Genomic DNA, 24,729 nt, shown 5'->3' with positions numbered 1-24,729 from the left:
GGACCATTGACACAAAATGGCAAAGACCAATTTATCTTCAGTATTTTACGCAGCCGGTCTCTGGACTGACTGCATCGGGATCGGGATATAAAATCCCAGTATCCTCCCCATATATTGTATAACACAGTGTACCACATTTATACCTGATGAGAATCTGAGGAAGAAGGTTGAATAGGGACTAGCTAGAGGAACCAGTCATCTATCAGGCTACAAACATTCAAAGCAGGCAGCTACAGGAACCTCACCAAATGCAGTGGAAGTGTATGTAGGCCACCTGTCCCATATGAAAACACCAGCGCCTCCTATGGGTGAACAGAACAATGGGTTTTACAGTACATCGCCATAACAGAATGATTCAAATGGCCCAGTCATGATGATGTTAAAAACCATAAATACGTACATGTATCGACCTTCAGAGGCCCCGTTTACACCTGGCATTAGGAATGCGTTTTCTGCGGTCGGATTGCAAATCGGATCTGCCAAACCACTTCGGGAGTTGGTCAGAGACGCATTGAGACCAGATTGAACGGAAGTGTAAATGCGATGCGTCTCCGATCCTCCCACAACAACTACGTGATGGCTCCGAGCACAGCTAACGTGGCGCAGCCTCCTCCGCTTCCGTCGGATTCTCGCTTGTCAAAGATGATTTTTTTTCTCCTGCTTTGAAAAGCAAAGAGGAGTCCATACAATAGCGCGGCTTCGCTTGCGGCTAACGTTGTTGTTGTTGTTGTTGATTTGACGGTGCACATAGGGGGGCGGTGACACAAGGCGGGTATGACTGTGTGATGTGGACACCCGAGACGCATGTTAGCAATATCCAATCACTAATCTGATCACAGAAAAACGCATTCTAATGCCAGGTGTGAAGGGGGCCCCCTTTGTGTCATTCCATGTGAATCGTGTGAAAGGCTAATAATAAAATGAAAACAAAAAACATACTGTAGATTGAGCATGGGGAACAGAATTGACTTTTAGGAGCTGAACTGAGAAGAAAGACAAATTATTTTACACGGAAGGTGGTTTGAATTCCACTCAAGCCATCTGTAAAGAAATTCCTGTCAATGACCCTCCACCTTGCTGCAGGCTGGTTTAGTAACACCATCATATTCCTGTTCAGTAACATTCCATTTACCAGACAAAAATAAAGCTTTGGGTGTTTTTTCTTCATGGGCAACTAAATGCAAAATAAGCAAGCGGCCAATTGGCCAGCACGCCTGTCATGAATCACCTGGATGCAAGAATGTAAACTTTGCCAAACCTGTCGCAAAAATAACGTGGCAGCTTAGACTATGAATAGGTATTAAGAAACAAGTAATGAGCCTCCATGAAGCTGTATAGATGACGCCAACAATCGGGACAGCTCATCATATTATCATGTTCCATCTTCCCACAAAGAAACATGGTTGCTGGCACAAAGGCTACATGCCACAGCTCAGATCCTTTGCTGGATACTGCACAGCACATATGTGATGAATGTGGCGGGTAGTCTCACATTTCCCTCACGTCCCCGTCCCCCCCATACTAAAACCCTATACAGAGACTTTTCAGGTTTATAGATGTCCAAACAGGAAATGCTTGGGTCGAACTGTAAGTTAAACAGTCTTTTTTTTTTTATCCCATTTGATTCAAAACATAGGAAAGTGACCCTCCTATTTCCTGTGCACTTCAATGATTTCGCTCAACGCTCCGAAAACAATTATAAACATCAGATTTTCACTTTGTATCGCCGTTCAACTGAATAAGGAGAGTCCGAGTTTGAGCAACATCAGTGACTGTGCGTGTTTGTGATATTGTTGGCCAACCCGTGTTGAGAAGCATTCCAAACATGCCGCTGCGTTAGGCAACACAACAACACCATAACAAAATCCATTCACAATGGACCGACGGAACACACCGAGCCACTTCAAGTGGCGTTACCTCACCCTAAAGGAATTAACACCGCATGTAGAAATCAGACACCGCTTTTGTTGTGTGTGCGGTGCACGTAGGAACCAGTGTGTGCAGACAACTGCGTCCTACTCCTGCCTTTTTGCTGCCTGGCAAGTAAAGTGCGCAACAGATGTTCTTCAGAGTCTTCAAATGTCCTACACAAGCAACACCACTCCGATCTGCCCCAATGCTGCTCTCATTCCATCATCAGTCTTAATAGAAATAACTCAAGGATCCAACTGAGCAGCCTCCAGTGAGGATGCTTGAAAATGTGGCTCTCGGGAGGCCATGGCAGGTGAAACGGCTCCTTACTTAAACTCATTACAGGCTAATTACTAGAGTTGCATTCTGTGACAGAAACAGGCTTTAAGCATGAAATGCAGCCTTGCACTCGTGCCTCGAGGGAGCCTCCGTCTTATTTATGCAGGTTATGTGTAAGGCAGACGTTCACCAGGCTGCCAGTGTCAATTATTAAACATTTTTTCATCATTATGATGTTAAATTAGGCAGAATAACGGATTAAGAAATATGTGTAATTAGCTGGCGAAACCCGCACAGTGGTTTATTTTATCATCAGTGTAATGGAGTTGCTGTGCGTTCTTGTTTACAGCTGCTAACACCGTGGGTTGAGGAGCAAAGTGAGGGGGACAGAAGGAGAGAAGCGCGGCGGCGGCGGAGGAGGCGTATCAGATATGCAGCAAATTGACTGTTTGCTGGAGCTAAGTTGTTCATTACCAGAAAAGAGAGGCAGATGTTCAGACGATTTATCTTTAAGAACTTTGATCCTTGACCTCGGCATATGTTGTCATCTTGGATCGCGTTTAAACCATTTTTGGTTTTATTTGTAATTATGACTCCACATTGTAATTCAAAGATTGTTAAAATGCTCTGTAAATAACCTTCCTAGGGTTTATTAAATAACACAAGACCAAAACAACAAACTCTTTTCTTAGCAGGGCTCCCATCCCCCCCGCAAACGTTGAAGCATAACACAATACCAAAGAGTGGGTCAGTCCTTTGTCCCATAGTTATGGATTTTTTTTTAAAGAGAAGGGGCCTGCTAACTCATGTCACTCTCATTGATGACGTGAACACAATAAGGGGTCCTGAGGGAGAAAGACAATAACAAAAAAGTCCAGAGACGTTCATATTATATGTTTGTTTTTTGGTATTTTGATCGGGAGGACAAACAGGAATGGGAGGATATAAATTTGACTCCATCTAGGCCTCCTCAACCACTCCAGTGGTAGTATCTCATCTAAACAATTGCAATCCTAAGGGATTTTGGTTGCCATTAGTGCTGTTAGATTCACTTTAAAACATTACATTGATTTATTTTGGGTCAAAATGTTATCTTATTCTGGATTATGACATCATACCTCGGACTGTCAAAACAAAGTGGCGTTGTTGATGGAAACAATCCAAACAGTATTCTCAGTTGAGCTTCTGCCAAAAAAAATAAAATAAAAAGCTACAGTAGCCCAGACAGACACAGAGGGAAGAAAGAGACACTGAATGCCACTCAGGAGAAAAAAAACAAAACAGTATCTGCAATCCATCTCTGACGCAAATAATATGTGATCGTCTGTCTTCGACTGGTTGTGGCTTTAAATGAAACAAAGTCATTGCCACAGAAACAACCTGAGAAAACAAGAATTCTAAAAGAGGAAAAAGAATGGACGTCAATAGGCCTCTCTCTACCTGCGGGGAAGCAAAGCAGTAATGGTGGCCTTGTTGAGTTGCCAAGTCAATGTTAGTCTCTCCCAAATCCCCTCTTGAGGAGTACAATAGTCAACTTATACCTGCTGGTGGAAGCCCCCGGGATTAAAGAGGACAGACGGCACAGTGTCATACTGATAGGTCAGAGTTATCCGCTCAATAAAACTTCAAAGGACATTCCAAGATATCTCCACAGCACCATTGGGTGCTGATGTGGTGGCCTGTCAGGGGGGATGGCACTGGAGTTCTGGTGTAATAGACAAGGCTCTGTGTATTTTATCCCATCAAAGGTAACGTGAGCTCATTGGATGTGCAGCGTGGCAGCAGACAGGCATTGTCATGGGGGGGGTGCCACGTTTGACAATATGCAAGTGCGAATGGTAGATATGTCAGCCAGGTGGTGAAATGCTTCATTTCAAGGGGGTTGTTATCATTCTGAGAAAGGTCCTGTCTGTAGCAGTTCATTGTCTTTAATCTAAAAAATGGGATTAAGGCCCCTATAAATTCAAGTGGAGACTTTTTTTTGTACCTGGGTTCACTCAAACTACAGAAAGCTGCAGTGGTCGGGGGGGTGACATAAACAAAATCAGAGATGCACATGGAGAAGTAAAAATGCAGATCAAAGCACAAGAGGAAGTAAAGGGAAGTCCCATACTGACCCCCCAACAATCAGACATCAAAACTCAAAGAATCAGACATCACGGTAGAGGGCACACAGACAGATCAATGGAAAAATAGAGAATCAGATTTTTTCTTTTTTTCCCCCAACTCAATCTAAACTCACTTACTGAACTTGAAAATCCAGTTGGAAAGTTGGATAGGCTGCCTGGAATGGAGCAGCAGTACAAAAACGAGCCATAAAAAAAAACCTCTGCACAGTCCATCAGCTCTCACCGTCTTACATAACGAGAGCTGTGGATGAGTGCAGTGGCCTGGATCTCAGGTGGATGTTTGCGGAGCAACATTCTCCACAGGTCACTGCCTGGAATAAAAACTGCTCTGCTTCCTGTGAGCAGAGACATTGACCCCCACACACACACACACACTTCACCACATGCATCACTGTAACGGTATCACGCGACCTCTGCAGGTCGAACACATTTAGTTGAATGACAAAGGACACCACATAGACGGTGTGAACTGACACGTGAGACTGTACACGACTGACGATGCAACGCTGAATTCAAGGAGATGACTGAGTGCGCACACAGACAGGTACGGACTCTGATTGAACAGATAATGCAGACAGTTTATGGACATTTCTCCCACAAATGCCATACTAAATGGTGTGCGGGCGACGAGTATTGCTACGTTACCTGTGAGTCTGATATCTCGGAGGGTTTCTCAGTGAGGCTGCTGCTCTCCGCAGGGATCAGGTCGTTGTACTTTGTGCTGACATCTTCATCAGAATAGTGAAGACTGCCTGGACTGGGCCTGGGGGGAGACCTGGGCCAAGCATAGGGGGAGAATATCAGAATAATTCAGTTGCTTGTCCTTAACCATATAAATGTGTTCACCTCTGTTTGTTTATTAAAACTAATTCAACTCTAATTTAACTCTATTTGTAACTAATTGCAGATGCCTGGGACACAGCTGGGAACAAAAAAAGGCAGATGGGACGACATTTAGTGTGACATTGGTCGCTTTAAGTTGCTATTGATTTGACTGGGGCCCGCGTGGAGGTTGCACTTTCTCCCATTGTTTGTGTGAGTTTCCTTTGGGTAGTCCAGCTTCCTCCTGTCCGTGTACGTTGGTTCTATGATGAACTGGTGACACGTGTCCAAGAGGTGGACCGTAAATCTCACCCAGTGTCATCTGGACTGACTCCAGCCCTTGCTTTGACCCTTGAAGTATCAGTGATATAGATAATGGATGGGTATTGCAGGAACGTGTAATTATCAGGGAAAACAAATGCAAACCATGTCCGTAAAGACTCTCAACTCGTCCTAGTGGGACATTTCTAGGGATCATCAAATAAAGTGCTTTAATAATCTGGCTGAGCTGTTGCAGCTTGTGTCCCCGTGGCCCAGTGTTCCAGAACATTACATCCTCAGTCTGATTGACTGTGTGGAAGGTTGCATGTTATCTCAATCACCATTTTTACCTTTACACCGTCCAATTCTTTGTGACCTACTGTCATTTATCAACGAGACAAACTGCCATATTCAACTCTCAGAGACTTTGCTGTATTCATATTTTGTGTTCCTGTACAATTCTATAAACACTGACTGAAATTAGACGTTCACACTCATCAGGGCTTCTTAATATGCATTAACAAAATGATTTTGAGCGCAAGTTTGCAATGACTAGGTCGCCAAGTGCTTCCCTTTCAAATACAGGCATTACTATCTTTGTGAGTGAGAGCGCAGCTAGATGAGAATCACAGGAAACTCATGAGACGGCTCGCTGCCTACATTCAGTCTCTCCTGGAATGAATATTTCCCCTGATTCGCTCCTCATTGTGGTCTGTGGAATGTCAAACCACTGGGCCCTTGTGACTAAATCATAAATTGAACTCTTGCGACACTCGAGGGGTCATTACACAAACGGCAGCCTCCGGCTTTTTTTCCCCCCCCCGGCAAATGTTATCAGAGCCTGAACATGAGCGATGGCGTGGATTAAACTTTCGGCCGCGCGCCGCGACAATCAAATATGTAGCTCGGATGTAGGTTTGCGGAGTGTAAGTGATGGGACTGAGCAAAGAGTGGAACGCCGAAGGGAGTGTGCGGTGAGAGTGAGGTCGAGAAGAGGTGTTGAGTGAAACTGAAAGCTGAAAGAAAGGAAGGAATGAGGAAAAATGAGGGTAGGGGTAAGACGAAGTACTGGGGAACAACAATTCCTAAAATGGTGCGCTCTTGTGAGAGGATCTTTAAGTAAATATCGGGGGTGGGGGGGACTTCCCAGTGTCCCCGCTTCTGCTAAACAAACATGCATCTGTTTCTGCCGATTGGTGCTGGTTTGGCAGAGAGCAGTGGGACATGCCGACTCCTGTTGACTTCCCAGACCACACTGTCAACCGGTGCCGGGGGAGCCGCGGCTGCAGCGCACACAGTTGCTTTACACATGGAGACTGCATTTGCTTAAGTTATTTTCCAAATAAACATATTTTCAAAAACATTTCAAAAATGCTGCGGGTGAATTCAAGCTTCTTTCTTTCTCTTTTTCTTTTTTTTTTTCCCCCCACAAGGGTTAGTGTTTTGGTGCGGACAAAATGCCGCGGGGAAAATCACACAGCAAACTGGTATTTAATAACCCTGATGAGTAATAACAAACTAGATTAGAGTTAATTCATTTAGCACGAGTGGAGGAGTGGGACGTGCAGAGCTGCTCATGTGCCACGTGCACCAAAGTTTGTGCCGATTTGTGTAATATCTCAAGTGTCCGTGTATAACGTTATCTGACTTTGCAGACACGTGGAGACTTCTAGTAAAATGGAAGACAACGATTGGAGATGCAGTTCTCACTGTGAATGCCTAATTAAGTAATGTACATACTCACTGGTAATTAACTTCCTCCGATATATTTTCTTTAATCCTAAAATACAATCTGTGAAAACATCATAATTAAGTAAATCTAAGACAACAAATCATGTGTGAGGTTTTTCTTTTTTTTTTTTTTTTTAATTGTGATTGTCTTTCAGTTCCTTCAGTAATGAATTATTCATTATAGCAAGATAAGGACAAGTCATTAACAGCATTAAAAGGCCATACTAGATGGCGCTTGCCTCCGTAATAGATAGATGTATAGATGTAAGGAACGTCTGTCAAGTCTGTTAATTGGCCTTGACAGCCTCGGCATGTGACTTGCTAAGGGCAACAGTGTGTCATTGTTTGGTTAAGAAATGCAAGATGTCCATCTGTTGCAGAGAAAATTAAAAAAAAAAAAATCTCTTCTCTGTCTTTCCCTCTGAGCTTATTCCCAACAAGTCGCATCTTGAATTCATCAGCAGTTCCTTCCCCCGATGAAACAATCAAACAAAGAGAGCTGGAGTCGACCACGAGAAATTCTATTGTGTGTCTACGGGGAAGTTGTTATAAACTGCCTGTTTAAGGAAGCCCGGCCCACTTTGAGCCGTTCTTCTTGACCCTCAGACACTGTCGCTGTTGAGTGAGGCGTAAATTATTTATCAGCTCTCTCTTGCGTTGAGAAGGGTCCTCTTAATCCACTCGCTGCAACGTTCAGTCAGCAGCATGTCGGGCTACGAAATGAGAACCACGGGGTGAAATCAAATCTGCCCCCAGTCTTTACTCATTATCAGGCTCTTGCTACCGTTGCCTGTAGGGACTCATTAACATGTCTTAAGTGTTCAAGAGCTTTGTCACTCAGGAGTGTTTAAAACCGTGTTAAGTGACACTGAATTACTTCACCGAGACCTCCTTAAAACTGCAAACTAGTGTGTCAAAGCAGATCTCCGACTGCTGAAAAAGAACGACACAGGCACTCACAGGAATGGGCACGCACAGAGAGATGATGCAGATAATCCTCCCCTTCGTTATCGTACAGGCAGCTAAAACATTGACCTCCTGGAGGAACCTTGGCCCCCAAAAAACATTCACATTCCTGTGAGTGCATTTTAACTTGAGGGTTACACACAGTAAAATCTTAAGGCTTTATAAGCATTATGTTAAGCCTTCTAACACTTATAAAGTGGCATATTGACAGTTTAAGTAGTGACCCCAATAAATTGTCACTTACCAAAAGTGAACCGCAGTGATTCACTGCCATCGACCCTCTCGGAGTTAAACGCTGAACAAACGATCTCCGCACGGAGAAAATCTCATTCCACAATCAACCATAAATGGCATTAGGCTGTCTGACAAAGCACAGAATTACAATGACTGCCGTGGAATTAAGAGTGTGTTTGATTTCTGATCTGGATATCAGGCAGGGGATTTCATCCCGTCATTGGTATTCGGAGATCAGAGATCGAGATGTGGCATTAATCTTTAATCTGGGAGGCTCAGGTGTTAGGATTTGAGGTTCTTTGCCATGGGGCCGACTTGAAAGAGCTGCAATTCGGAGAGTACATCTGTACATTCTTTCACTCCCATCTCTTCAAGCTGGGGACATATTAGGAAGCTGCTTGGAAGCTCCTCAAAGCCTTGGGCCTGCTTTGATGTCCTCAAGGTCAGACACATGCACAAACCCAAACAAATTGGTCGCATTCTTATACACGATCTAAGTTCCAGGACAAACGCACACAGAGAGGCGGAGACAGTAGTGCACCTGTGGCTTCACTACAGAACGATATGATATCTGCTGACAAATAGCTGCAAACCTTTCAACTGTCCCGAACATGAGTGCAGCTGTCCCTAAATCCCCATCTTACCCAAACCCAGGTACTAGTAATGCAAAGTATACAGTCTGATCCCAAGATGTCACTGTGACTCGGTCCCTGTGGTGTTCTTAGCACAGGTGTTGGTTAACACAGCCACCGTCTCAGCATGCATGTATGAGCTACAGAGGGATTCACTGAAATACAAAAGCTAATTACAACAGAATTGTCAGCCTGTTCGTACAAAGTGTGAATTTAACTCCTGGAGGAGGAGGGTGTGCTTTTTTCCACAAGGCTTAAGTACCACAAGGTAGAGTTTCCAACGCAGTAACACAATTGTGTTACCATATGGTCATTTAATTCAAATTCAAACACCATCTGCACTTAAAACGTTCAGCGTGCGGGTGACTGACCTGGTGTAGACTCCGTTCTTTCGGCAGAAAGAGTTTTTCACAGACAGCCGTCGGTTGTTGAGTTCCAGAGCGGGGAAGCGTCCCTCGTCCAGGCTGACCATGTCTCCGTGCGTCAGAGCGTTACAGTTGGAGTTGTTGCCTGGACAAACATACAAAGTCACTGTGTGACCACAGGCCAGACGGACAGAGAGGTTAGTGTGAGGGAGGACGAATGGATGGAACGTATAGTATAGAGGGGTTAAAAAATTAAAAATGATGAAAAAGCTGCAAATGATTGTGACTTAATGCAATAGTGCATTGTTTTGGGGAAATGTGCTGGTTCACTTGGCGTGAACTAGGAAACAGGGTAACAGACACATGAATGGTACCAACTCTTGAAGATTGATTTAAAGCATTTATATATAACACATGTATATATAAAAACACACCGGCAAAAAAGAGACCGTTAGTGATGAGGTCTACAATTAAAAATAGCTGACATTACATTACATGAGTGTGAAGCATTTTGGATTTAGATACCACAGAAATTGACTGCGATGGAAGATCTGCATGTCCATGTATTTTACATTAAATAAAAGGCATTTAATTAAATATCTAAAGACAAAAGACATTTTCTGTTGACAGCACAGAAAAGCCTTTACTTTCAGTGGACTACACACAGAGTAATTGATAAATGATTTTGCCCAAACGATATGGTCCCAGAATTAACAATTTTCCACGCTGCTCTACAGCAGATTAATGACTGGAGAGGCTGTCGTGTGCCATGTTACAGGTTAAAAACACTTTAAGTAATCGCAAGAGTTATGGGTGTTCAAGACCTCCGTGGCTGCTCTTGGGCCACTCAGGGTCAATGATTGGTTATGCAAACACCCCAAAAAAAATAAAATCTACTGGGTAGGTCCAGTGGCCTGGGCCAGATGCCTGGGGATATGGAAGCTTTGAGAGTGTCTTTGTGTTGCAGAGAGAAGGAACCTCTTGTTTTGTCAGTCAGTCAGAGAGATGGGCAGTGACCCGCAGGGACCCCCTCTCCTCCCCTGCCTGGCAGCTTAACAGCCACTGCATAAGTGCTGAGCTGAAGGAAATACCCACAGATTTTTAGAGCCGCACTGAATGGACAAATATGACCCCCCCGCCCGGTTCTCCCGCTTCCCTACTTCACCCTCCAGCCTTTTTCTCATCAAAAATCTGTTAGGTTTAAACCAAAAACATAAACTCTGTGCCACTGGCTTAAAAAAAACCAAGGCTGAAGGCTTCTGTAGTCTTACAATGCTCCCATTTCATTTTGAGATGTGCGCACACTAACCTGATTCAGACTTCTTGGCGTACTTTTTGCTCTGTCCCCTGATAATGAGGATGAAAACCAGCAGCAGGATGAAGATGAGCCCCACCAGTGCCACCACAACCAGGAACCACCACTCCTCGTAGAAAGGTGCCACTTTTTGGGCTGGAGAAAACAGAACATTAGGAATTTGCTGTTGTTAAACAACATCCCGCTGTATTTCTGTGAAGTCCAACTTCTTAAAGGAATACTTCACCGATTTGCATTTAGCTTTGTATTACTAGAGAAGGGATTGTATTTTTGAAAAAAATTGTGCTTCCCAAACCTCAGTTTCCACTGAGTCGAGAAATATCTTCATTCTTTTTTGTTTACGTGCCCACCTGTTAGCGTAACTGTTAGCAAAGATGGCGGACACTGTTTCATTCCCAGAATGTGAACAGTGTCCACCATCTTTGCTAACAGTTACGCTAACAGGTGGGCACGTAACAAAAAAAGAATGAAGCTATTTCCCAACTCAGGGGAAACTGAGCACAATTTTTCAAAAATACTACAATAACTTACTACTACATACTTAATATTTGACACTAAGACTCACCAGATATAGAGGGGGAAGGAAGACTTGGAGAGCCATAGCCGTAGTCGTTCACTCCAATTACTCGGAAATCATAACTGACCCCTTGCTTTAGCATGTCCATGTTGAAGGTGTGTAGCGTCGCTTCCTTGGGGATGTCTTTAATTAAGATATCCCACAGTCCCTCATCTGCAAGTCACAACAGTGGGTTAGAGGAGACTATGAAAGTTGCAAAACAGTTAAAATTTTATGTGGTATTACTTTATTAGCAGGTTGGTTGTTTGTTTGATATAAGGCCCCAGTCTGGTTGGCAGCTCCCCGGGTAATTCCTAATTCCCACAAATATTACTCAATCCATCAGTTTCACTGCTCCCTTAAAATTTACAGCGACCAAATCTACATCATAAATACCGACGCAGCCATTTTTCAAGCCAAGCCGTGTTAGATGGCTTCCTGCTTGCTTTGGAAGTCATTTATTACACACTGCTTCTTGTAAACAGCCATGTAAGTTTTTTTTTTGTCTTTTTTTTAATGGGGCACACAAACATAAACAACAGCCTGACTTCATCAGTCTTGCCGTTGATTTCTGGCAAAAGGTAGAGAAGCTGCGGAAATTTGATTTCACGACAAAAACAAGTCGTCAAGTTATACGAGTCTGCAGGGAGTCATGACACTTGGCATATAACATAAGGGAAATGGATGTGGGCTTAATCTTAATTGTTCCCTGGATACTGGCTCTTAGCTACACAGTCGTGGATAACGCTTTTTAAAATCCTACAATTAAGCACCCCCCTTCAATTTTCACTTATAAATCATGAAACACATCCTCCCCTGTGAGTTACCTTCCATCCATCACCCTCTTAACCCTCCCCAAGTGGTGTCAATCACAACTGAAACCGGATACCAATTGTCTCAACTGCAGCAGCTCAATCAATAACCCATTAAAATGCCAGGGACGCAGACACTGGGGCAGCAGATGTTGACATTTTACACCACTTATCTTAATCAAACCATTTAAGTGGCAATAAAGAAAAAGCCTACAAATTAATGACTAAAGTGTTGATTGACTGGCTTGTGCAAATGAGGCTCGTACCTGAAGGTCTGGCTTCGATGACGTAGCGTGAGATGGGAGCACGTCCTGGGTCTCCACTGGTCCAGTGGATGGTCAGGCCTGAACCGTGGCGAGTGATAAAAGGCTCTCCAGGCGGCCCAGGGGCTCCTGAGGAGGAATAATTAAAGGAGCTTTTTTGTAAGAAATGTATTATTCGGTTTATGTTTTGGTGTGTTGTGCCGCCCACCGCCACCTGCCCAATAACACAGCTCATTGCAGTCTGATACCCAGATTGTCAGCAACACAGCAACCTACAGCCATGCGTGGGAAACACTACAAAACCTAAAACGCCTCACTATCCCTCTCAAAAATGTCTCAACCGAAGTAGAAGCAACAATAGGGTCAGCAGTGGAGATTTATTAAAATAAAGACGTCCGAAAGCAGAGCGGACTACTATAATAGTAATAAGACATTCGGTTGTAATCATTGTTTAATTAAATGTACTAAACTCAACATGAAATTACATATATTTAATCACAATTATCCTCGTCATTATTTGCTAAATTTTCAATTTAATTCTCTGTTTTTGTACATCATAAATATGTTTTATTGTTTATCATTTTATATCAAAACAAGCACTTTTACTTTGCAATTCTGTCTTATATCATAATGAATATCTTATATTGCCCACCGGCTATAAATAGTTGTTTTTTTCCTCTTTTTTTCCTCTATGTCGGCCCCCTCTTGACCAGACTAGATGCTCGTTGGCCCCCAGGTCATTTGAGTTTGACACCCCTGTATAAGTGAATATTTAGCATGTATAATAACTTTACAGCCCTTTATCTTTACATCTTCTCCTCTCATTATATGTCCACTGCTGTTGCTGCTGCTGCTTGCATCAAACACACATTCACTTTCAATCACTGCCTGTTCCTGACATGTGAAAATTAACTCATAGGTTCAGTGTTTATGAAAATAAAACCAGTTTATGGGGCAGTTATGTATATCTACGGGTATGTGCATGAACACAGTGAAAGACTGGGATATAAGTTAAATAAAAGTATCAAAAAAAGCACACACTCTCTGCATTGTTTTGAAACATCATTAAGAAACATCATTAGTTTCATAAACACATATCACTGCCGCTACCTTCTCCGGGGCCAGTGGTGATATTGGCTTCCACTTCAGGCCCGTAGATGAAAGTCTTCGCTCGGATGCGAAAGTTGTACGTGACGCCGTCAGCCAGGTCTCTGAGCTTCAGCCACAAAGGTCCAGTTCCCTTCACATCCACCGTCACTGTCTTACTGACGCCTGGGGGGGAGGGGGAGTGAAGACAGTCGGCACAGGCCACTGAAGAGTCTAAACAGACACACCACATTTAGAGCGGGTCTTACTCGGGCCAAGCAATGCGGGGAACACACTCAGTACAGACACACACACGCACAGGGATGGAATTAGTTGTGGGAAACAGGTTTGCATTTGTATTCACATCTTATTTATGATGATAGCAGAGCATGTGTTGGGTTACAATGACATTATGTACAGTTAAATACTAGGTGATGGCTAGCTCATAGCACAGGACAAATGCACACCGCAAGAGTCTGACCATGTTCCGTTAAATTGATCTAAATAAAAGTCAAATTCTCCATTTATTTTAATTGATAATCCAGATCAATCTTGTTGTGTGCATGTATTTTATTTTATTTTTTATTTTTTTAATAGAAGCAAGCAGCCATTTTAAGCAGAGTAAGAAAGGACGCTTACCTTCTACCGGTGTGTACGGCTCATAGATGAGACGGTAGCCCTCAATGATGCCATTAGGGAAGGTCGGCTCGCCCCAGGACACATTTACCGAGGTGGTGGTCAGCTCGCTAAAGTGAATGAAGCTGGGAATACTGGGAGCTGGAACATACAGAAGTCAAAGGTCAAACCAGGTATGCATCAGAGAATTTTCCCAGGGTTTTTGGGAGCGAGGGGCCACAGCCACAATGTGCCACAGCTAAAGGCTGACTTTCAAGGGTTAGGTTCACTGACTTGTACTTGTAAATTAATCTACATGGTATTTGTGAATGTTTTGATCTGAAGTACAAGGTCAATCTTTGCAAAATAGCGTATCTTTACTGGGTGGTTAACACATCATGGAACTGACTGACAGATAATCTGTGAAGTTAATGACCTCAACACAACTGATCCACTAAACCAATGTGGGACCGAAGAGCAAGACTTAACTGTGAATCCTCTCTCCAGATTGGTGTGTGGCTGTCATGAACCTATGTCTGTGACTGTGAATGGCAGCTTTAATTCCTGCAGTAATCCTGACAACTGTAAACACAAGTTACCTGCCACAAGTAAACACAATTATAACTGTGGAATTCACTGAGGTACTAATGCCCCCTCCCCCCCCATGGGATATATCTGCACTTGTTTTGTCAGCTGCTCTTTTCTTTTGTTTGGCACACTGGAAAAAAAGGTTATTACTTTTTATTTTAGCAAAGTACATCTGCAGGTCTAAAGTGCTGCTATAGTTACTTTCCACAGCTGTGGTTCTGAAATTGTCGGTGCTGCAGCTTTTCTAAGTGAACGGGACGGGGCTCAGATTGGTTCTAATGCTTTGCAGTGAGTGTCCTTGTTTAGCAGTTGAACTGCGTTGATTAGGTCAAAATCACATTTTGTCTGTACAGGTTAAAAGGCACATAAAAGTACTCTCTGACCTTGGCCACACTAACTCTCTGACCTTGGCCAATCACAATGACCATTCTCAGACCCCGGTGCTCTTCCACCTCGCTGCGCTTGTGACACTGTTGTGCTGAAAACACACTTTGTCCTGTTGTGTTTAAACTTGAGACGCTTGCAAAAGACAATGTGTCTTTGTCTTTTGAGCTGGCATAGTGTTCTTCCTGCCTCCCTCACCAAGCCTGTCATCTGCTTCCTCCTCTTATGTCACTGACCCACAGAGGAAAAACCAAGAAGTCGTGAACACTTTCCTTTTCTTTTACGCTATTTACTCGACTGACAAAGTGCAAAAAAAAAAATGAAGAGAGACAAAGAAAAAAAAAAGGGGGAACTGAAAATGTTTGAGTAGACATGACATACATTTGCTCAAAGAATAGTTCATACCAACTACTTCTCAGACAGAACGGGAGATTCAGTTTGAGTAGCTGTGCTGATTAGGAACGTACTGCTAACGTCCTTTGGCATGGTGACAGCAACGATTAGCATCACCCTCACATCAAATTCTTTCCTCATGGTTGACTCATTCACTTTATTCAAAAACTCCAAGGCATCTCAGCATCAGCAGCATCAGCATCAGCGGCACATAAATATGACAAATGAGCGAACATGGCCCCGCGCGCTGACATTTATCAGCGTTAGTCATATCGTCCCGTTACCACATTTGTTTTAGACTTGTCTTGTTTTCCTCAGTACCTCTCCATCATGCGTTCATTTATCACATGGAGCACTATTAGTTTTACTACGCCGCTTCGCTTGACTGCGACAGTCTTGGCCATGGCACTAATTCAGTGGTTCTCAAACTTTTTTATACCAAGCACCACCTGAGGAAATGTTGAGTCCTCGAAGCAACATCGCTGCCGCCAACGTTAGCTTAGACAGCTACAGACTTTTCACAGGAGGCAGATCGTTTGCTCTTTCATCATCTTATTCTTCATATATACTTCAGATACTGGTATCATATATTTATTTATTTGTTTCATGTTATATGCACTCCGGTCAAACTTCCCCTGCTATATATCCTCCTTCCTTTTACCACTAGAGGAAGCTCATGTACCACTGACGGTACACATACTACAGTTTGAGAACCATGGGCACGAATTACCTGCTTGCTGAGTGCGCCCCCTGGTGGGCGGGCTGCGAGGGCCGTCCCCTGCAGCGTTGAACGGTGCCACGCTGATCATGTAGGTGGTGTAACCAGTCAAGTTCTTCAGCTTCACCCCTCCTTCAGGCATGAACAGAGTCCGCAGCCGCTCCGTCTCATTCTTACGCTGAAACTCCCAGAAGTAAACCTACACAGAAGGAGAGGCATAAATACATATTAATGTATGTCTACAGATGCTGCTCAGGGATTACGACTACTTCAGCTTTTATAAAGCCCAGCCCTGATTCTAAACTCCCTCAAGGGATGAATACAATTTAATTTTATTCCCTGTAAATGTTTTCTTGAGCAACAGACTCAAGATCTCACTGAAGGCCCCTGTGGAACGTGGTGTTAGCTAAAACGACAAAAACATACATTTAAATGGTGATTAACATCTAAAACATGCCGTCTCTTGTGAACCACAAAAGCATTTAAATATAATGATAAAAAAAACAAAAAAAACAACAACAGTTATTTTGCTTTGTTGAGAATGAGCCTATAAAATGTTTTTTTTCCCCCTGGATCTAATTTGGCAAGTGTTTGCTGGAGAGTTTAAAAAATAAATAAATAAATAAATAAATATTCATTTGACCTTGTAGCCCTGAATGTCTCCGTTCTGTGCATCCACGGGTGGGGGGTCCCACGTCACGTCCAGCTGGGTGGCCGTTGCAGTCTGAATGGCCACATTCTGGGGTGGCGCTGTAGGCACTGTCGTGACACAAACGCACCGCAAACATGTAGTCAAAGATTCACTTTTGCGTGCATGTGTTGCTCATTGGGCAGACGGCTCACACAAACCAAACAACTGCATTGAAAATTGGCGAGTGTCCACTATATCGTGCCGCCTCGGCTCAGCTCGACTCTGCAAAGTTTGGTTGGTTTTCCATTTACAGTATAGTACCTCCTCAACGTGGGCGGGGTCATCCCAGCGTGGCTGCATGAAAGTGGCGTGACTTTGTTTTATACGCGACACACACACACACACACACACACACAACTTGTGACTTGTAAAGCAGTTGTTTTCAGTGTAACTGAATCATTTGAATCAGTTCATTAAAAAAATATGTGTCTGACACAGTCACTGAACTGAAACACAGTAGCAGGGTTTGTGATGTGGCTAAATACGCCACACTCCTCTATTAAATGACGAGATTTTAGACATATCCTTAGCTTAATGTTGGAGATGAACCCACGTGTTCAGGATTGTTAAGTCTTATTAACTGATCTACAGTTCGGTATTGTTCGGCAGTGTGAAGATGCCACGCATAGTAACGCCTGAGCTCGCTTGGAACGTTTGCCTGAGCAGGTACTAACAAAAGTACCAGGTACTATCACTAATGGAAAAGCAAAATAATTGTGCCGTGCCAAGTTAAGTCACGCTAGTGGAAAAGCACCATAAGACTGTTTCAGCCTCTCAAACATTAGGCTCTTGAGTCTGTGTTGACTGACATGACAGGAAGTGTGCACAACATACCTGCTTCTCCCACAAACACCTCCTGTGGTGGGCTGTTGGGCCCCTCGCCTACAGCGTTGTACACACTCATGCGTATCTCATAGCGCTTGTGTTTACTCAGCTCTGCGGCAGAAGTGAATAAAAAGGTATATGCAGTTAGAGATTACATTCAGCTCCAAAAATGTGAATAACACTTTTTTTAGTTTCGTTTAGTTCACCCACTTTGATGCAACTACTCTATCTATAATGCTGCTTGTCGTCACTCCAGTACTAGGGAATGAGGTCAGTCAGCTTCCTCCATGTACACCCAAACAATCAATGGTCCATCATTTACAAATGACTCATTCAGGGACACTGCAAGCATCTGCATTGGAAGTTATTATCCAAACAGGCAGATATGTGCAAAAAGGCTACACAGGCTTCTGTACGGAGTGTCCAAAGATTTCTGAATATGACAAACTTCCATTGGACTCTGTAGAAGTGTTTGTCCCACTGTGAATGCCAAATGTTGTGCTAATGTGCTCCATATTCCTATAATCTTGTATCACTATCCAAGGCAGCAGCAAGCTCGAGACATGTGGTGCGATACAAAGAATTACATTTATTTTTTTATTTTTTATTTTTTTCAAAACCTAATTAGTTTGGGAATGTAATTACAGTGTGTTTTTGTGAGACAGAGACGTAACAACACTTACTGTCCAACTCATACTGGGCCAGAGTTGAGTCACTCAGATTACGGATACTGTAGGGTGCTGTGGTGGAGACAAACAAATGAGATAAAAGATTTTTTTTTTTTCTAGTAAATAAGACACAATGAGAAGGCAGCAGAGGAGAGACAAACTCAGTGATCAGTGCTCAATAATGGTGAAATTATAGGCTAAGTTTCACAGAACTGTACAAACAGAGAGGCTCCTGAGTAAACCCTAATAATAGCCTGCAGTTGATACTGCTACTGATCACACACTGTGAACAATCACGACCAGCGGGGGAGCTCGTGGACAGGCCCTGCAACGTTTCATTTTGTGTGACACACCAACATTGAGAGAGGTAGAAAAATGCCTATTCCTCACCAGTGAGATCAGCCCAGGTGGACATGCTGGTGATGGTATGAGCGGAGTAGCTGCGCAGACGGTCGTACAGCAGCTCACGATATCGAATCCGAAAGCCCAATAAGATTCCGTTGACCTTCTCCTCAGAGGGGGGCTACAGGGGGGAAGATTCGGGACTGAAATCTCTTTTATATTCTAAAAAAAAAATCAATACTTTCACCTCAATGGGCATTTCCCTGGTATGTTTCTTCATTCCAGTGAACTTTCACCTTTGCCTCTAACGCACTATTACTGTAGAGACTTACTGTTATTGAAACACAGACTCCACTGATACTGAGCTCATCCACTGGTGAGTAACAGAGAGAAATCCCCCCTCAAACATGAGGGCAGAGAGAGAGTGAGCACAGAGGGGAAATAAGAACCACTCTAGCCTTATAAACTCTACAAGTGTTCTCCATAAAAGTAAAAACTGTGGCTTGGTGCCTTCTGTTTTTTTTGTCTTTATGACCTATTAATTCAGGTGAGAGGGTGTGTTTTATTAGTGAGAGTAGAGGGTATGTGTAAAAGTGCGTGGCGTCCAGGCTGTAAGTACAAGTCTCACCGTGGCCTCTCATTAGAGGACACTTTCTCAACAACAATCAGTGAAACAATAAAAAGAAGCCATGCTGTCTTGTCTTACCTGCCAGCGGAGCATCACTGACGTCGTCGTGTGCGGCGTGACAGAGAGGATTGTGGGCGCTTGGTCGGGCGCTGATAAAGATAAAAGTGAGGCAAAGGAGCTCAATTGACCTGAAAATGTGCACAATTCAAGATGCCTCGTCTGTTCATGTGCAGTGGCATTCACGGGGCATAAAAAAAAAAAACCCACGGCGGCTACAGCGGAGCAGTCGCAGACAAAAATAGCAGCTGAAAGGACCAGTGGAGCAAAGTTAAAGTTAACACCGAAGAAATGTTGCCGGGGTTTTAACGCTGCCCTTTTTATCTCATGGTAACCGTGCAGATGGCGTGTGCATTACATCACCTGCTGACTTGTCTACTTAACACTGCAACAATAGGCTAATTCATGCAAACTTAAACGCTCTCCATCACGCCACGGAACACAATTTTAACACTGGATCTTTAAATATATTCATATCTATGCAGAGAACATACTGCATATTGACACTAGAATAAACAATCTTTGAATTTGAAGGCATTGTTTGACATTTGGGGGGAAAATATGCTTATTCTGATAATCTCACGACTGCAGGAATACAGTGTATACCATTTACATACAGTATACATATAACATCCCATAAAGCTGAAACATGGCATTTTTACACTTAACATTAACAAAATAACAGGCAAGAGAGCTTTAGAGGCAGATTTCGTTACATTCAGTAAGTCCAAGTAGCACCAATCATTAGCTCTAATAAGCAAGTCAGTTCATATTATTAAGTAATTACATGTTTATTAGCAGATAATTGCGTTCTTACCATCCTGTAGAGTCGTGATGGCCTCGCTCTCCTCGCTGTACTCGCTGTCTCCTATGTCATTGGTGGCTTTTACTCTGAACTGGTACGATGTAAAGGGCTTCAGCCTTAGGGATAAAGGCGCAGGCACAAGCACATTAATCTTGGTGATAAACTACCGCGGTGGAACCTACACCTTTTAAAGCCACAGACATCAAAAGAGAATTGTAGTCGCGCCGTGACAGCTACAATATTTTCATGCAAGCTACCTGGCAAATCGAAAACTCAAAAACCCGGCTGCTGCATTTGCTCAGATTCTGCCCTAACAGCCTAAATGTCCTAAACCAGTCAAGAATACACGGGGTATTTCGGTAATATAAGGATGTTACTACAGCTGGTGGGAATCTAGTGTTTTAGTGAATGCAGCAGTTGCGGCTGTGAGAGAATGGATTGTTTATCCAAGTTTATACACTATAAATTATACATTTGTTGTGACACAGTATGGAAATGAAACCCGAGCCGAAGGCAAAAGCCGTTGTTTGGTTGATCTCTACCTGGATACTATGTAGGAGGAGGCTTCATGGTTGACAGAGGCGGAGTGGACCGTCCAGTTGTTGACAGGAAGCTCCCTGAGCTGAACTGTGTAGTAACGCACAGGGGACAGGCCGTCGCTGCCGGGCTCCCATGACAACAACACCTGGCGGGCCTGGACGTCTTTCTGCGGAACCACTGGTCGGCTAGTGGGCTGGGGACGCACTGGGGGCGGGGCGGACACACAGACAGAGGCGTGTGGAAAAACCACAGGAAAAGAAACGGGAGTGGAACAAAAATGAGGAAAAACAAGTCGGCACTGGAATAAAATACACTTTTACTTATTGTTCTCTCGCTCTCTCACATTTGCCTTCGTTATGAGGCACAAACGAGGTAAAAAAGAACAAGTGCAACTGTGGTGACTGAGGAGTGGCTGACAAATGATAGTTGCAGCAGAGTAAACAATCGCCAACATGCCTTGAGGGAAGCAGATGGACTGATTCGCTCTCACAAATGCATCAGAGTGCTTCTGATAAACACCCAAAGGGCACAGACACTCTCGGAGAACACATCTGCTTATTGGACTGTTAACTGAAAATGAAGTGAGTGCAATGAAGGCTTAGCACGGCTCCTTACGAGACGTGTCATTACGGAGATCACACACCTGCGTCTGCACTCAGGAAAAATGCTTTTGTGCGCTTTTTTTGTCACTTTAGAACCACACTTCAAAATACTTTACTTTTCCAAAACACAATTATATAGATTTTTTTTCATGCGCTCACCTCTTTTCTCCGTGGTGACCACCAGCGCCTCCGCGGCCTCGCCCCAGCCCTTCCTCGTCTGCGCCGTGATGCGGAACACATAGACGGACTCCGGCTTGAGGTTGGTCACCGTGTACTGACGCGCGCTCGGGCTCAGCACGTCCACCGTGGCGGCGTTGCTGTTGGTGGAGTTGAGGTGGTACGTGATCTGGTAGGCTGGGGAGAGAGACGGGGCAAACAAACCGACGTCACGGAGCGTCGTTGGGAAATTCAATTTAGGCTGAAAGATGTATTTTCGCTTTTATTTGAATAATTCCTCCTTTGTATTGGTTTTCCCTGACAACAAGATGAAGCTCTTATTCCTTCAGCATCTGCTCCTGCATGCTGCTGTGTGTGGCTCTGTCATATTTCACAATCTAAAATAAATGATCCGACAGATGTATAATGAATCAGACGCTCGTGCAGAAATCCCCTATTAGCTAACAAGAGAATCCAACTCCCTTTACAGCAACACTGGAAAGTAACACATTTGATTTACCCCAACTATGAATGAACAAGGGTCCATTTAATACAATTAAAGTATACATCTTCAGTGAGATTAAAACCGACTAATACATGGAGATGATCTTGTACTTTACTAACCGAGTATGATGCCGTTGGGCTGCGAGGGCGACTGCCAAATGAGCCGGACTGATGTGGTTCGCACTTCAGGAAACAAGATACCCACTGGAGGTCCTGGCACTGCAAGAAAGTAAAAGATAGTCTTTTACACAACTTAAATTGTCATACTTGCTTTTTTCCTAATAATATAATATTATTTAATTCCTCATTGTTGCTTAAAGCCCAGGCCCTACCATCATCCAGAGTCCTCTCCAGGATGGGCGGAGAACTGGGCCGACCGTCTCCAATCCGAGTGAAGGCCAGCACCTGGATCTCGTAGAGCACGTATTTCCCGAGACCAGTTAGCTGCGCGCTGTGGGTGGCGTTCCCGTCCACGGTCCAGAAGTGGACTGCACTGTCAGAGTCCTTCTCTTTGTACACCACCTGATCCGGGCAAGGACACGGGAGATGAAAAGGGGGAAATTAATGAGCATGGACATTAACTCGTGTACTGTCGACCTGTTGTTTTGTGAGCTGCTTAAAATAGCTGTTATTTCCAAATACTAATTAGGTGCGTTTGACTGCTAGCAAGATGAAACACAAACAGACCTTGTAGCCCAGGATCAGACCATTTCTGTCCGGCTCGGGGACTTCAAACCAGCGCACCAGGATGCAGCTCGAGGTAGTCGCGAAAGCAGAGACGTTGGTGGGTCCACAGGAGGGGACTGCAAAACAGAAACATTACGTCTGAATGCTGCATTGTTTGACATATTTTCTGAAAAAAAAAATAAAAAAATGAATTCGCCACACTCCCTCTGTGTATATGTATTTATTGTGTGAATGTAATTGTCTAGCAGAATGGCAGATTGAGGGATCTGCTATGGTGATATCATTTGTGTTTTTGTTTGCGCACAGCCTTTGATATCCTGGTATACCCTCGAAGGCTGCTGCTGCTAAAAAAAAAAAAAGAGAGAGACTCTGCAAGAATAGGCCTTTTCTCTTCCTTGGCACTCATCCCTGGACATAATGCGCTGATTCCTGAGAATTTGCTGGAGTAAGTGGAAAAAAAAGAGCACAGGAATTCCACATTCAAGTCCATGTGTTCTCAATTTCCTCAGACTCCTTCCTTCACTCCTTTCATTCCTCAATACCCAATGTCTGTTAAGGAGGGGAAAAGAGCCGTCTGCTGAAAGCAGGATACGAATACATATGGCAAACTGTGTTTGTTTCCTCCACTGTGAATAATAATTAGGTATACCACACATCATTTGCAAAAACACTGTGAAATAAATGTAAAAAATACTGCAGTGTGTGCTGAATGAGCGAGCAAAGAAATGCACTAGTTACTGATGATCAGAAAATCTATATTATTAACTCACCAGACTCCCTGGTCCTGCCTCTGACCGGCTGGCTCCATGGTCCGGTCCCAATACCGTTGATAGCCTGCACCCTGACCTCATACTCCGTCCACTCCTCCAAGTCCTCAATCGTAAACTCTCTCTCGAGGCGGTCGGCGATGACGTGGATCAGCGGCCGGCCCTGTGAGCCTACACGGGAATACTGAACTCTGTAGCCCACCTGCTCCGCATTGCCGTTGTATTCCCATTCAGGCAGCGGCTGGGCAACGAGAGGAAACGCGGATAAAAAAACAAATGGTTACAAAAATGTCACGGGTGATTCAGAGGTGAACGACATACACCGAAGAAGCAGATTTCTATTTACCATCCATCGCAGCCAGAGGCTGGTCTCGCTTGCGGTGCGCAGGGTGACGTTGGCGGGTGCCATGTCAGGGGGTGCCGGGAGGGTCTGGATCCTTCTAGAAGGCTGGCTGGGGAGGCTGGTTCCCACTATGTTTACCTGACGCATTCGGAACCTGTGACAAATGATGATAATGTAACGAATACGGCATGAATGTGCTGAGCGGAGAGACAGTCTGTGTTTGCGTTAAACCCCTGGATGTGCAACAATAAACCAGGGATGTGAACATTTACCTCCGCTGTAATGTGAGGAAAACTATAGCCGTTGTGAGTCTGTGGGGGATTGGTCTCTGCGAAATGTTAATTGGTTGTATTGAACGTAATCAAGGAAAAACAAGACGGCGCGAACATAAAGATTATGTGCAAGCATGAGCAAAGATTACAAAACGAAAAAAAATCCAGACAACAGAATAACATGAACGCCTGCGGTATGAGGAAAATGTAAAAAAAAAAAAGAAATGTAATCACATTTAAAGATTAATGAAGGAAAATAAATACACGACAAAGTAGGACGTATGTAAGTAAGTGCTTTGTTATGCACGTTGCATTGAGTCGTGAGAGATAAGGCATGATTAAGAAGCAAATATTGGCGACTGCATAACAAAGCTCTGGGTTTTTCCAAAGTCTCTCGGGTTCTTCCGAGGCATAAAATCTAGTATGAATGCAGGTGACGCATTTCAGCACAAATATGTATTAGTGTGTGTGGATGTGTGTCTGTGAGCGTGTGTGTACCTGTAGAAGGTGTATGGGTTCAGCCCCGGCACCTCTAAGGAGCGAGCCTCGGGTTCATTGGAAACCTGATGGACCATCACCCAGTCCTCATTTTCTCCCACCAGACCCACCTGAGACCAAGACAAACACAAAACACTGTCATTCTCCTCACCGCCTTCATCTGAGAGAAGCAATGACACGTAATTATTATATTTATATTAACTAATACTGTGGAGTAGTGGCTAGCACTGTTGCCATGCAGCAAAAAAGAGCCTTGTGTGTCTTTGTGTGTGTGGGTTTTCTCT

The 24,729-nt window shown here is 43.8% G+C and overlaps 1 protein-coding gene across 2 annotated transcripts in view; it reads right to left on the bottom strand.

Moving 5' to 3' along the window:
• sdk2b (sidekick cell adhesion molecule 2b) overlaps window positions 1-24,729 on the bottom strand; it is a 72,914-nt gene that overhangs the window by 2,506 nt on the left and 45,679 nt on the right. The window contains exons 22-44 of one of the 2 annotated variants that reach the window (XM_044013832.1): window positions 24,446-24,555; window positions 23,679-23,829; window positions 23,336-23,573; window positions 22,566-22,681; window positions 22,211-22,400; window positions 21,999-22,097; window positions 21,378-21,572; window positions 20,619-20,820; window positions 20,089-20,192; window positions 19,293-19,363; window positions 18,635-18,767; window positions 18,260-18,316; window positions 17,586-17,687; window positions 16,704-16,819; window positions 16,073-16,259; window positions 14,002-14,139; window positions 13,387-13,548; window positions 12,280-12,405; window positions 11,211-11,375; window positions 10,640-10,780; window positions 9,337-9,496; window positions 4,965-5,094; window positions 246-302 (exon numbers count right to left, since the gene is read on the bottom strand). In XM_044013832.1, coding sequence (XP_043869767.1) covers window positions 246-302; window positions 4,965-5,094; window positions 9,337-9,496; window positions 10,640-10,780; window positions 11,211-11,375; window positions 12,280-12,405; window positions 13,387-13,548; window positions 14,002-14,139; window positions 16,073-16,259; window positions 16,704-16,819; window positions 17,586-17,687; window positions 18,260-18,316; window positions 18,635-18,767; window positions 19,293-19,363; window positions 20,089-20,192; window positions 20,619-20,820; window positions 21,378-21,572; window positions 21,999-22,097; window positions 22,211-22,400; window positions 22,566-22,681; window positions 23,336-23,573; window positions 23,679-23,829; window positions 24,446-24,555 — 3,150 coding nt within the window. The remainder of the gene's footprint in view (window positions 1-245; window positions 303-4,964; window positions 5,095-9,336; window positions 9,497-10,639; window positions 10,781-11,210; window positions 11,376-12,279; window positions 12,406-13,386; window positions 13,549-14,001; window positions 14,140-16,072; window positions 16,260-16,703; window positions 16,820-17,585; window positions 17,688-18,259; window positions 18,317-18,634; window positions 18,768-19,292; window positions 19,364-20,088; window positions 20,193-20,618; window positions 20,821-21,377; window positions 21,573-21,998; window positions 22,098-22,210; window positions 22,401-22,565; window positions 22,682-23,335; window positions 23,574-23,678; window positions 23,830-24,445; window positions 24,556-24,729) is intronic. The other variant, XM_044013834.1, reaches the window with a different exon arrangement.

The sequence above is a fragment of the Solea senegalensis genome, linkage group LG18 (genome assembly GCF_019176455.1).
Source record: "Solea senegalensis isolate Sse05_10M linkage group LG18, IFAPA_SoseM_1, whole genome shotgun sequence".
Classification (NCBI taxonomy): domain Eukaryota; kingdom Metazoa; phylum Chordata; class Actinopteri; order Pleuronectiformes; family Soleidae; genus Solea; species Solea senegalensis.
The sequence above is the reverse complement of the archived record's forward strand: the minus strand, read 5'-3'. Positions and strand labels throughout refer to the sequence as shown.